The sequence below is a fragment of the Chenopodium quinoa genome, unplaced genomic scaffold (assembly GCF_001683475.1).
Source record: "Chenopodium quinoa cultivar QQ74 unplaced genomic scaffold, ASM168347v1, whole genome shotgun sequence".
NCBI classification, from domain to species: Eukaryota; Viridiplantae; Streptophyta; class Magnoliopsida; order Caryophyllales; family Amaranthaceae; genus Chenopodium; species Chenopodium quinoa.
In genome coordinates, this window is record NW_018742815.1 from 3,390,544 (window position 1) to 3,404,039 (window position 13,496).

Here is a 13,496-nt window from a genome sequence, read left to right on the forward strand (position 1 = left end):
GTTACTACAAGTTTTAAGGAAATAAAATTTATTCTCATAGGCATTGACAGTGCAATTACTACTTCATACAAATTTATTCTCATAGGCATTGACAGTGCAGCCGGGAAACATATTCATGGGCTCGCATGACCAGGAAATCAAAAGCCCCAACCTTATATTTTCCTTCCTCTTTGACTGAAGCTTTGACTTTTCAGATCTAGCATTTTTTAAAACCTGACAAAGGTTTTCCTTCCTTCCTCCTGATACTATTCTGCACTCATTCTCCTTCTAGAGAATACAAACCAAACGTCATGTCAGATTGGGTTCTGTCAACATGAGTATGAAAAGATCATGTGAAGTTCAAGTCACCACTTTGAATGCGGCTCGCTTATGGCTAAAAAAGTGCTCTACCTAGACAATAAAGGTGGAGGCTCTAATAGTCTAGTCTAACTACTATAAAAGTGCAAAATTTATGTACACTCCTTAAAAGACTTTGAAATTAAATTTATAGGGAGAGCACAACACAGTCTGTGATCAGCAAATCATTTCCAGTTTTGCCACTCTATGACCGTTCCTACACTCCAACTAAAAACGAATTTCGAACCATGATTCCTCCCTTTAGTTGACCCAACAGAGTAGAGTTTTAAAAAAAGAAAACAAATACCATAAAGGAGCAAGCTAGAAAGAAAGAAATGCAAAGAAAAAGTTGTTCATGGTCCACAGAGCATGAGCATATAACTGATTGCTGATTAGTATGATACCAAACTGCTACCAGCATTAATAGATATTTTTAAAAAAATAATAATAATAATATAAATAATATAAAAAATAAAAAAAATAAAAAAAGAAAGAAAAATTAGCAATATAAGAACAGCAGAACAAATTTCCAAACACAGAATCATTTATGTTTTAATTATAGAGGTAGAAAAATACCCTTCCATCAGTGAGCAAAAGTGAGGCTTTCTTTAGTTGCAGTTTCAGATCAAAAGTCCTGAAAGTGATCTCTGAATTAGCCTCAGCTGTCCCAAACTCAATACATTGCCAAAAGTAGAATACTTGTTGTGACAACCAAACATCAAAAGCTTCACAATGGACCTGAACTTTGACCCCTATTTGGACTTCCTCATATTCACAGATATGCATATCTATGCCTAGCTGAAATAGCTGGAAGAATGGCCAAGACTGTACAGAACCACTCTCACATATTCCCACTGACCCAGTTAATTTTTCAAAATCAGATTTTAAATTCAAATTACGGCCATTAACTTGCAGTTCAAAGCTTCGGCTCTGCAAAGTAACTGTTAGGAATTTGGTGTCCTTTCCTCCACTTAATGAATTATGAGTTTCTGAATTCAAGCCATGAGATTCTAAGTAATCTGATTGTGCAATTGCATTTTCACTGACCCATAGAGGGATATGGCATGATACATTAATGTTTTTGGACTTCACAACTACAGAAACAGCATTGTCTCCCAACCTGTTTGACCCTGGCAATGATAAAGTCTGAGATTGCAGGGACGTCTGCTCTGAAAGTTCCCCCCGCCCAGTAGTGTCCCCAACTGAACCTTGGGGGTATTGTAAAAAACATGAATACACATGATCAATCACCGTGACCCAATCAGATAGATGAAGCCATATATCCAAGGAAGGAATTGCAATGTGAAGGTCGATAACATATTGCTGATTGGCGGACAGACATATATCACGAACTGATGCACATGCGCTGTCCGATAAACATTGTGCTAGACGTATGGACTTATGCGATGCAGACAGCAACAGTGTAGAGATTTGGATATCCAAACACAATAATAAGTCACTCTGTAGAGTTGCTGATAGTATAAAATCCAACTCCAGTCTCCCAATCACATCTCGAGAATTTGAGTCTCTTTTTAAGCTAATTAGATTAACAGCCATTGATGTGACGCAGCACCTTATTTCTGTCACTGCCATGCTTGAGTCTTCTGGATTTCCACTGTTGATATCCTTGAGAGAATTAATCAACTCAAAAAATCCGGGAATGTCGCTTTTGAAATATTGGGATTTTTTGTCAACCAATGCATACTGATCAATTACCTCTGTAAATGCTCCAAACCCACAGATAAAATTGCTGTCTGTTGTGACAGGAACCAAGAAGAAAGTAGAAACAAGTAAATGACATAATAAATGAAGAACATATCAAAAAATAAATGTTTTAAAAAATATGAGTGTCATTATAGGATAGCCTACCTTCAGCATTGAGTTCGCAGCATGCAATTTTAGTCAAAATATACATTGATGATTGTGAGACTGAATTTTCTGAAAGCCTAAGCCAAAGATCAACACCAAGTGAATGAACTAAAGTACAGCTTTCATTCTCAGAATTTTTATCAGATACTGAAATTTCAGATCCAAAGTCCTTAAGAGTCAGAAATGAAAGATGCAAATCCCGTCCAAACATATTCAAAGAGTGAGCTCTATCAGCTACTTCATCCTCCTGAATAGAAAACTCCGAAAAAACAGATATAGATGCTTTTTCCAAGGCATCATCTTCAATAAAACTGCAGTAAAGCTGTGGTATATCAAGCTTCAGAAATTGCTTCTTGTTGCTTTCAACAGGTGATATTAAGACGGACTCTATTATCTCGAACTTATAGACTATGGATCCATGATAATCTGTATCAATATGGTCATATTTCTCTGTTGCCTGATGCTCACCATCATTTGAACTCCAATCAGGCAAGGTAAAGTAACCAATCAATATTGCTAAATATTCAGGGGGTAGTACACAACAAACATGCTGAATGCCAAAACTAATCTCCAAATCAGAATTCATATGGTAAGCACTTCCTCTCCTTATCCGTATATTTAACACAGGAAAAATATTAGGGTGTGTAGGCCCCCACAGAAATTCCTGAAAATTACATGTCCACCACTCAGAAAAGAGAGTAAGCCCCTCAACAGAAGACAGTACATCAAACTGGTCTGAGTTACTACTAATTGAAGCTTTACCAACTGGTATAGTAATGCTACCTATAACACACGACAAATCATGAAAATGTATTCTAACATTTTCCATGTCTACTTGCACATTCAATAAACTCAAATTCATACAGTTGTCACCTGGCTCAGGGGCCTTCACAAATGGTGTTTTTAGATTCTTCTTACAGTCTAAATTCCCAACATTCTTCTCTCCCATTTTAATATTCATCCACTCGGGAATAATGATGGCGCTATCAAGATCTCGGAGACGACCAGAATTACGTATTGAGATAAAGGGGAATCGATCCAGAGGGATGTTTGCCCATTCAGCTTGTCCATTTTCACAAAAATTCGATACACCAAACCTCTGCAAATTAGAAGTAAGAGCATTTGTTGAATTCGACTCCTGGTAGAGAGAATTTTTGTCAACCCCAGATCCATTAAGCATCAATTTCTCAAAGAAACCAACCAGCAACTGCACTATATCAGGATAGCAATGAAAATCAATGTCACTTAAGTATAACGTGCAACGATGATTAGTTAACTGCCCACTTGTGTCAGCTACATAATGCAAAAGAAAGCACCCATTCATTAATTCATTCCAATCACGATCACCACCATTCTCACTCCTTACAGTTTGTTGATGCAAAATATCTTCGTCACCAGTCATCCTGGATGAGCAAATAATCTTGCGATTATCCATCTGTCTGTAGCTAAAGATTTTTATCACCCTTATAGAGACCCAGCAATCTTCAACTTGACTGTGAGCAAACCTATAATATTAATGTAATGAACTTAATGAAGCTTGTAACAAAATACAACATTAGAAACCAAGTTGTCATTACAGAATCAATGGAGAGAGAGAGAGAGAGAGAGATTGTGTAAAACTAGGCCTTACTTCAGATTTACATTCCGTAGACTGAGCATCATAAAGATATTATTCTGACAATCACCAAGATCAACTTCCAAATTGAACAGTTCTAAATTCGCAGCTATTGAAAAATGAAATGGCATTGTTGGATAACATGATGAAGTGTTTGGCAGTTGGGAGCTTGTCTCCAGGACTTGTTTAGAGTTGGAAGATAAAAGGTGAATATGTTCAGCTAGGCTCAGAAAAGCATTATGAATCACCGCAGAAAAGTGCACATGAAGAGATGATAGTATAAAGCGAGCCTGCCATAAAAACAACTAGGATTACAAAGCATGCCAGAAACACAGTTAGAAATAGAAAGAATGCATCTCCCTTGTAATGAAAATTTGACTATAGAAACATCTGGACAGCATGTCAGCATTTTTGCAACGTACACAATGATATAATGAACAACAAAGCAGAAGCTAAATTACTTACGTAATTGAGTAATATCTATAGACGCAACAAAGAGAAACAAAATAATGCATTTGCTAGAGCCTGGAATTACCCAAATAAGATAAACCTACTTTTTGAAAATTGAGTACAATTTGGTTTCTTCTGATTCAATAAATGACTGGTAAGGCATAAGGCAATTTTAGAAGTGTGCTAGCATGGCATCAGGTTCCTTAATTCCATACTCCATATCAACATAGTAAAGCCATGAAGACCAAATCCTGTAAGTTTTCGTCAGACATGCTATTTGCTAAGGGCTGATGCAAATGCTGATTTGCAAAGCAGTATGTAATAAGTCTATCAGTTGAGGAGGAGAGAAGGGATCATCAAGGTTTTTGGAGTCACAAATAAAAAAAACAAAGTATGAAGTTGGTGTTAAACAATGAAGCCACCTCTAGTTGCTTCAGCATCATTTCATCTGGGATGATGCAATGAGCAAGCGAGACGGAAACAGAGAATTTCTCCACCACTGACAATCCTTGAGGTAAAACGGGGTCATTCAAGGTCACCTGCACATCAAGGTCAATCCATATAGATCAATCCATACAAAGACTAGTTAAAAGGATTTAAGAAGATGAAGTTAAGCAAGACTGACCTGAAAATCACCCATGCTCACTTCATAATGGTCATATATGTCAAGCGGCAGTGCATTAAGAATTTCATCACCATCTTCCCGACCAAGCAAACTCTTCATGAGGGATATTTGATATTGATCTTTCTTTTTCAGTGAAACAGAAGAGATATTTAAGTTGGACGACACCCATAGACCATTAGTCTGTACTGTCTGTACTCCAAAAAGAAGCATCAGGAAAATACTTAAGTTGGAAGACTAGTGATTATATTGATATAAAAACACATGTGCGGAAGAAGCAAAAGATAATTTCCTATAATAAGACAAATAGAGAATATGATAAAATAAAAAACAAAAAGGATGTACCCAGAACATGCAGAAGAGAAACTGGGAGTTAATTTGAAGGATAAGTATATTACCAAGCTGCATGATTCTGAATTAGCATTTTTCCAAGGGAAACTGATGGAGACATTGACAAAATTAACATCCCAAACGACCCTTTGCCTACCAGACCGAACACACCTACAACAAAAATGGCAAGTCAACCCTAGCATAGAGTGTAACATATATTAACAATTTAAACAGAATATTTTGCATCAGATAATTAATATAACTGGGATTGCATTGATTGAACTCTATGCAATAAATGTTAGTTACACTATAAGAAAACGCCAATGCCTAACAACAAAGAACACTAGCCCAAGCTTTCATTTGAATTCTCTCAGCCAGCCATGCAGAGCCCCATTGCCCAACCCTCTTTCTTTCAATTTGTTTAAGCTTATTGTTTAGGATCCCTATCAGTCTCAGTCTTCCGCATAAATTCTTTTATTTCATTTATGTATCTAATATTACAGAAGAAAAAAAAATGACATATTAAAGACTCTCATTTATCTCTCATGCAATCAAATATATCTAATTCTAATTCTACACACTATTTTACAGCCCCACAGCACATCATCGTCATTTTCCATAGTTGTAATAATGTATTTCAAGTCAGGAAGTGCCATGTGACTTCCAGCTATCATTCATAGAATATCAATGTCATTGAATTTAATGTTAAATCTTCTGCAAAACTTAGGTTTGTAATCGCATACATCAATATGTATCCATGAAAAACAAAATGTCTCAGCAACTATGCTATAACACTCACTCTGCTTTAGATTGTAGTCGACAACTGGCATCTTTAATGCCATTCAGAGACAAAAGGACCTGAGAAACAACAAATACACATCAACATCATAAAGCACAAACGCGTACTCTAAGGAGTGGCAAAAAACAAAGGATTAGACATTTTACCTAGGGAAGATAAAACTATCAATAGAACCGTATATCTGGTCTGAAATTTTCAGACATCAGATACCAATTCTGATATCAGTTTCAGAATTTTTGGATACCCGGAATACTTCAGAGCTCTTATTCAGTTTAAAATTGGGTTTCTTAAAAAAAATATATATACAAAGATTCAAAATTAAAATCATTAACATATTATTTTGGATATTGGATATCATGTATATAGAATCCGGTAATATTTGGAGTTTAGGACATCAGATATCAGATAACCGAAACTTTTCAACTTCGATACAAGTATCAGATGTACGAGCTTTAAACAGACTTAAGAGAAAAGGTATGAGCAGACTTAATATGTACTTAATTGCAAGTACACTAGCATACAAAGGGAAGATGTAACGGGTAGGGTGTGACAAAATTTGCACAAGGATACACTTTTCAATAATCATCCTTCCATGCTTTCTGTCTTTCTTCATTAACAACCTAGAGGTTTTCATATTCAGTAAGCTTTGCATATTAATCTGACCTTTCATTTAACTCAATATAATCCCACCGTTGGCATCCATCTTCTTCAAATAGGCCTTACTGGTAATTGTCTGATTGAGCAGGTAAGTTTACGTGGCTTTTATGAAAATGAAAAAAAAATCCTATAAGACTAAGGGGCCGTTTGGTTGAGGGTAATCAGGAAAGAAAATGGGAATCAACTGGCCCGATTCCCTTTGTTGATGTTTGTTTAGCACTTTCTTTCATTCCCTTTTCCCTCTACATTACCTCAAATCCCTCTAAGTTCATTCCCCGCCCCCCCTACACTTTTCCATTCCCATTCCCTAGCCACCACCACACCACCTTCCTACCTCCACACACTACCGAGAAACCCAACCACCGCCGACGACCCTCGCCGCTTCTCCCCCTCCCCGTAAAACTCTCTTCTCCTCACGCAAAAACTAACCCAGCCCCTAGAAATCCCTCCCTCTCCCCGCAAAACCGCCGTCCGACCCTCCCCCACCCTCGAAACCCCTGGGAGAGGGGGGGATTTCTAGGGGCGAGGTTAGTTTCTAGGGTTTTCGGGGTTGATTTTCGGGGAAGAGAGAGCTGCCCGGGGCCGGCGAAAGGCGGCAAATATGCGGCGAAGGTGCGGCTGGTGGTTTGGTGGACGGATGGTGGCTACAAAAGGTGGAAAGTGAATGAATTAGGTGGTTGTGTGGTGGTTGTGGGGTGGTTGTGTGGTGGTGGGTTGATGGGATTGTTTCCCTTTGTTTCTAAAACAAATAACATAGAGAATATTGAGTATTTTCATTCCATTTTCTTCCATTCCCTTTGTTCATTCCAATCCGTTTACCTCGGGGTGAACCAAACGTCCCCTAAGTGAAAGTATGAAGCCCCCTTTTTTTAAAACCTCCTCCTTCTCTTCCTCTCTCTTCTATTAAAATATTAAAAAGAACCCCTTTACAAAGCCATTTAGCATCCAAAACCCAGCTGCTACAGTCCGTGCCACAAACAACAACCACAACCCAGCAGCTACAGTTCCCAACCCACCCCCATTCACTTTCATCGCAACCACCATAGCACAACAATTTGCACTGGTGAGGCGGTGACTGTCGCTACAAAATTCACCCCAATCTAACATTCTAACTATACTTCTAGAGGACCAACTTAGGCCATGTTTAGTTCACCAATCTTTACTTATTTTAGAAAAAATAAGTTCATATCACATCAGATTAGAAAATAAAGTTCGACACAATTTATCGTTTTAAGTGCGGTTATTTATTGCTAAATATCTTTACTGTAGTGATGAAAAATTTATGAAAATTATATATTAATAAAATACACATTATTGTGAATCTAACAAGACCCCACCTTATTTATTCTTTCTTTATAGATTATCGTACACATAAGATCAGATCAAATCATACCAAATTAGATCAGATCACAACAAATCAGCAAAAATAAGGTGAACTGATCAAGCCCTTAGTCGCAAAATACTACCTATTTCACGCAAAATTAGATTGATTTTGTATGAATAGTTTCAAATTAATACGCTAAATTGAACAAATCTTTTTGCACTTGAATTTACACCAAAGAGATAAATTGTTGCTCAAATGTCCTAACCTTCTACACCACTGGCCCACTTACCCAGACCTCTTGACAGTGACCACCGAACTGACAAACTGTACCATTACAATGAACCCCAATCACCTTCCTCATGTCAATGGTAGCTGCAACCATAGAACCAAGATTTTATCCGTATTAAGGAAAGAGAATGAGGTTTTTTTTCCCTTTTTAGAAGAGCTAAAGAGGAAGACAAGGAGGAAAGAGGAAGGAAAAGGGAAAGAGGAGAGAGGAAGAAAGGAGATAGGGTTCCACTTATGCTTCACTAGCTACGTCGGACTTTTATAAATATATGTATATAATTGCCATGTCAGTTTTTAACAGTTATAACTGTTCATTTTTTACTAGGGTCCATTTTAAGATGGATGCTTAAGGTGGGATTATATTAAATTAATTAAAAGGCCGGACCAAAATAAGGTCACTAATAGGTGGGATTGTGTCAAAAAAAATTTGTCTTTTTCTACAATAAATACCACGGTTTCAAAACTCGGTCGCATCATCACGTACTTTAGTTTGAATGAAGGAAATAAAACCTCTTGAACTGAAATTCACACATCAAACAAAACCTCTTGTGCAGCTTTACCGTAACTCTTTTACTCTTCTTAGCAAAAAAGAAAAAGAGGGGTTGACAAGAAAGCAATTTGCTAATAAGCAGCAATCAGCACCTAAAGAAACTTAAACCATTTATAAAATTAATTGCATACCCTTTGCTGCAAAGATTTGTGGGATCCCATAACGCTGAAGAACTCCCCAAAAGGAAGAAGAGACTCCAAATCGCAATATATTTCAACTGGCTGAACCTTAACCTGGTCACATCAAGATGACAATTTATAGTGACGAGGACTTCAAAAGTATACAGGTACAAGTTCATAAGTAATAAATAATGTCGGATATGAGTATTGTAAATACCCTGAACATTGATTCTGCCATCTGATTCTTCAATGCAATATCAACTTCGATGCTTGAGGGAGATGTTCCACTTAGCAAACCATTCTCTCCATTGAATACCTGTAGATTAAAAAGTAGAAAGAAACAGCAGCATTCCAAAATGAGCAAAACTTTTTTTAATCGAGAGAGAGAGAGATTCCATGCATCTAAGAAGCTCAAGAAAATAAAAGATTTCGCTAAGGATCAATGTATAAATGCAGCAAAAGACTAATCGGGAGATATGGGTCCTGCAGTGCCTCAAAAAAATTGTGTAAAATAGAAAATAATGCTTCCCAGGTGCATCTCATGTGCCTAAAGGCGGTCCATTGAAAGTGCATCACCTAGAATAAATCTAGTGCTTGACCACAGTCGCCTAGGCAAACTTTTATATACACTGCTAAAAATTGTTCATTACCATGTCCGGTCAATTTATGATTTACATGTTTGGTTTTGACTAGATGTATCACATGAACAGATGTACTGTCCCAGATAGAATATTTGAAATGAAAAGAGAGAAAGAATGTCTGTTCCAAAAAGTTAGAAGAGGGAGAAGAGGGGGGGTTACTATATTTGAAATGAATAGAGAAAGAAAGAATGTCTGTTTCATAAAGATGGAAGAAAAAGGGGGGAGGAGGGGAACTATATTGAAAATATTATAGAAAAATTTAAACCTTTAATCCCCCGCCTCTTCTCAAATTACAAGGTCTAAGACAGCCCAAGGTTCATAAACCCAAGTAGCAAAGCTTTTGCTTTAGCTTTACTTCTATTTAAAATTACGCTTCGAAGAGTTGTAACCATTACCAAAGCATAAAAATAATTAAGATGAGGATGATAAGCCATTTACATAATATCATCATAAATTGCAATACCCTGAGTTTTCATAAACAGGACATTTACATAAACCCAAGTAGAAACAAATTATGTCCACAGATATTATCATTCCCATTTGTAGATAGAACTCCCCAAAACTAGTTTCTACAGATCTATCCATCACAGATAATCACATTATAGGATGCGAAGAACATGCCATGGAGTCATGGACCATCAGATCCTAAAGATAAGAGGTAAATTCTTCTTACAACAGCCTCTAGCAAAAGATATTAAAATTCACAGCAGCATCAATCTCCAATGTCATTTTCAGGTCCAAATCAAGTACTACCCCAGATTTATGATCATTCAGAGAAGCCAAAGCAATCACTCTTTCATAAAGAGGCTAACACACTTCATTGTTCCACTACTTAGACCATATATCTATGAAAACCAACTTCCATGATATTTAGTCCACATAAGAGTAAAGCATGTTATGAATAATGTTTGATGTGAAAAACACCTTTTTCATTTGCAATAATGCCATCTGTTTAGACGAACTGGTGACCTTTGCAGACCCAACTTTCGCTAGGATTGTAGTGGATTCTTCCCAGACATTGAACTCAATTTGATTGGCACAGCTGCTCAACTCTGCTATCTCTTGGCCCAATTTCCTAAATAAGGTGAAAATTGATGTCATGAGTTTATTTGGATGAGAAAATTCATCAGCAAAGATATGGAAAATATTAGAGAGGTGTACAAGATGACATGTATAGGTGTAAATTCCAAAAGAAAAGTCCAATTTAAGACAGTATCAAATAGAAACAATCCAAGAAATAACAGAATAAGAAAAGCCCAATTTCAGTATCAGAATTAGAACCCTTACGAGCTATTCATCGATATTGACATCTCAGAAATGTGGAAGTTGACAGCAAACAGGAATGCTACGCCACTGGAAGCTAAGTTCACATTAGGCATAGGCTGAAACTTTGTAGCTTTGCAAATATCCTAAGGAACAGTACATCATTAGATTCTGGACCCACCAGATCAGAGCTAAAAGGTGGAAATGAAAATTATAACTTTATACTGATAAAAGTTTTGTATTCACCTTTAAGACCTCATCTGAGACTACTCCAGAAAACTGACTAGAATCATCAGTTCCTCCAGCACCCAGAACCCCACGAGATAACCAGTTCAGCCATCCACGAGATTTAACAGTTGAAACTTCGTCATCCGGACCATCTTCTGCTGGACTGCTGCCTTCTATAGCATCAGAGGATACCGAGCTTTGAGAATCCTTACAAAGATATTAACAATTATTTAACATATAGTGCTTAAATGTGATCTTGCAAAAATGAGGAAAACCAATATTTGTCTCTTCAATATACAGTACTAAGGAAAAAATTCTCAAACCTTTCAGTCATCCGCTTAAAAAGTCAAAATTCATATTACCTCAGAATAATACAATCTTTAAGGGTATACGCTTTTCACAAGAGAAACTACCTATAACCGGGTAATCAGGATTTTGTTTTAAAAAAAATAAAGCTTCTCAACCACACCACCTCGCCCTACCTCCCAACCACAAGATCCGCCCGGTCACCAGCCCCATCATCTCCTTCCCCTATTATCATCAGACCCATGTCTTACAACATTACAACCACCAACTTCTCCACTCGTGCAGCCACACCACCAGACACCTCCTCATTTATTCTTCTTTCCATACTCATGCCCACTAAATGGCTTTACTATATTAGAGATACTTGCACAAATCCAACTCCTCCCCTTTAAAACAACCTTCCTCAGGCTGCATACAACCTCCATGCTCATAATGGGTCTCCAGTCTCATCACTCCTAATTAATAAACCATCAATGCATCTTGGCAACAAACCCAAAGCTTGCTCAAACGTCGGCATTAAAATTAGCTAAAGAAAGAAAACTTTAGTGAGACTTTTCATCAAACATTTGGTGTGCAATATTTTAAAAAGCGACAAGACACAAGAAGCAACAATATTCAAGTAAGAAAACACAACCCGAAATGTTAGCATTCATCTTCTTGTGGGCATATTGTTTTGCTACTTTAATGGTATCGTGCTTTTGGGAGCATTCATTGACAAGTAAACATATAGATATCTAGGGAAACACATAACATCTAAAGTTGTGATATCATAGCAAGTTTGATTGTATTACGGTGGTGATGGTGGGGGTGAGATGGTGTTTTTGTAGTCAAGTTGATAAAGAACAGAGCCAAGAGAGAGAGTGGGGAAACAACATAGAGGTAAGGGCGGCCGCAAAGCAGCACCGGTGAAAGGGAATAGAGAGAAGGATTATTGGAATTAATATTCTAAAAATCAAACGAAAAATAATGATAAATCCAGACCAATTAAATAGTGACATGTGTCACACTTATCTGTTAAACAAGTTACCAATAGGTCATTTCGCATTTTAGGCGGATACCCAATAAAGGTTGTAACATTTTGAGATAATTCACTTGTTTTTGGTGTACACCAAAAAGGTTTAGTTTTGATAATTATTCCTAATTACCATAGTAACTCAACTTCTATCTATTTGCAAATCAAAAATCTGATAGCCAGTTTTAAGATACCTCTAACTCCTGTTCTGCAATAGATCGAAACCGTAAGATATCCTCCAAGTCAACATCCTTCTCCATTTGCTCCAATTTGAATTGTGTATCTTGATCAACTGGCTGGAACAAATTAAAGGGCCAAGTAAACAGGATAACATGAACACCACATCAACTAAGTATCAAATTTATAAAGATAAAACAAGAGGAATTCATTTTTCCCCAGTTTAAAAGGCTTCCCAGCAATGTTGGTCTCATTGAAATAATTAGGGCACGTTTGGTTGCGTTCGGGAATTAAATACCATAGGAAGTAACAATTCATGGGACGTTATAATTCCTAGGAAATACTATTATCATGTTTGGTTAAAACTAAAGAAAATTGTATTCCCTATATATCAACTTCATATGTTTTGTTTGGTTAACTTGATGTACTTCCAATGTATTATACAAGTAACAAATTTAACTAAGTCTACAATTTTTTTTAGGGCAATAATGTAATTTCATCCAAAAATAAAGATAGGAAGTTTGAGTGACTAAGGCAGGGGCAGGTAAACCAAAGAAAGGCATCAAGGGGATGATTCCAAGTCGACAATACACAAAAGGAGAGCTATGGATAGTAAAGTTCATGCCTTCAAAGACTATAAAAGGTAAATAGAATTAGAACCATCATAACACACAATTCCAAACACTTTTTTCTTGTTAATCTCGTCAACTCCAAAAGGATTAGCGTGGAGAAAACTGAGATAAAGACTTCAAAACATAATTGACTCACCCACCAACTAAATATTACCTTCAAGCTAGGATCCCTTCAAATAATTATAGAAATTTCAAAATGCAACATGAAGATTGGAATGATGAGAAAACGTGTAAAAGGTGCGCCCACAAACAATACTCACTCACGCCATTGAATTAAA

The 13,496-nt window shown here is 36.8% G+C and overlaps 1 protein-coding gene across 1 annotated transcript in view; it reads right to left on the bottom strand.

Annotated features, from left to right (window-relative positions):
* Nucleotides 1-13,496, bottom strand: part of LOC110725772 — a 42,807-nt gene that overhangs the window by 16,231 nt on the left and 13,080 nt on the right. The window contains 13 exon segments of the mRNA XM_021905243.1: nucleotides 913-2,090; nucleotides 2,206-3,710; nucleotides 3,836-4,110; nucleotides 4,693-4,809; nucleotides 4,896-5,084; nucleotides 5,291-5,393; nucleotides 6,022-6,080; nucleotides 8,972-9,073; nucleotides 9,177-9,275; nucleotides 10,525-10,675; nucleotides 10,888-11,009; nucleotides 11,110-11,298; nucleotides 12,604-12,705. Of these exon segments, the coding sequence (XP_021760935.1) occupies nucleotides 913-2,090; nucleotides 2,206-3,710; nucleotides 3,836-4,110; nucleotides 4,693-4,809; nucleotides 4,896-5,084; nucleotides 5,291-5,393; nucleotides 6,022-6,080; nucleotides 8,972-9,073; nucleotides 9,177-9,275; nucleotides 10,525-10,675; nucleotides 10,888-11,009; nucleotides 11,110-11,298; nucleotides 12,604-12,705 (4,191 nt within the window).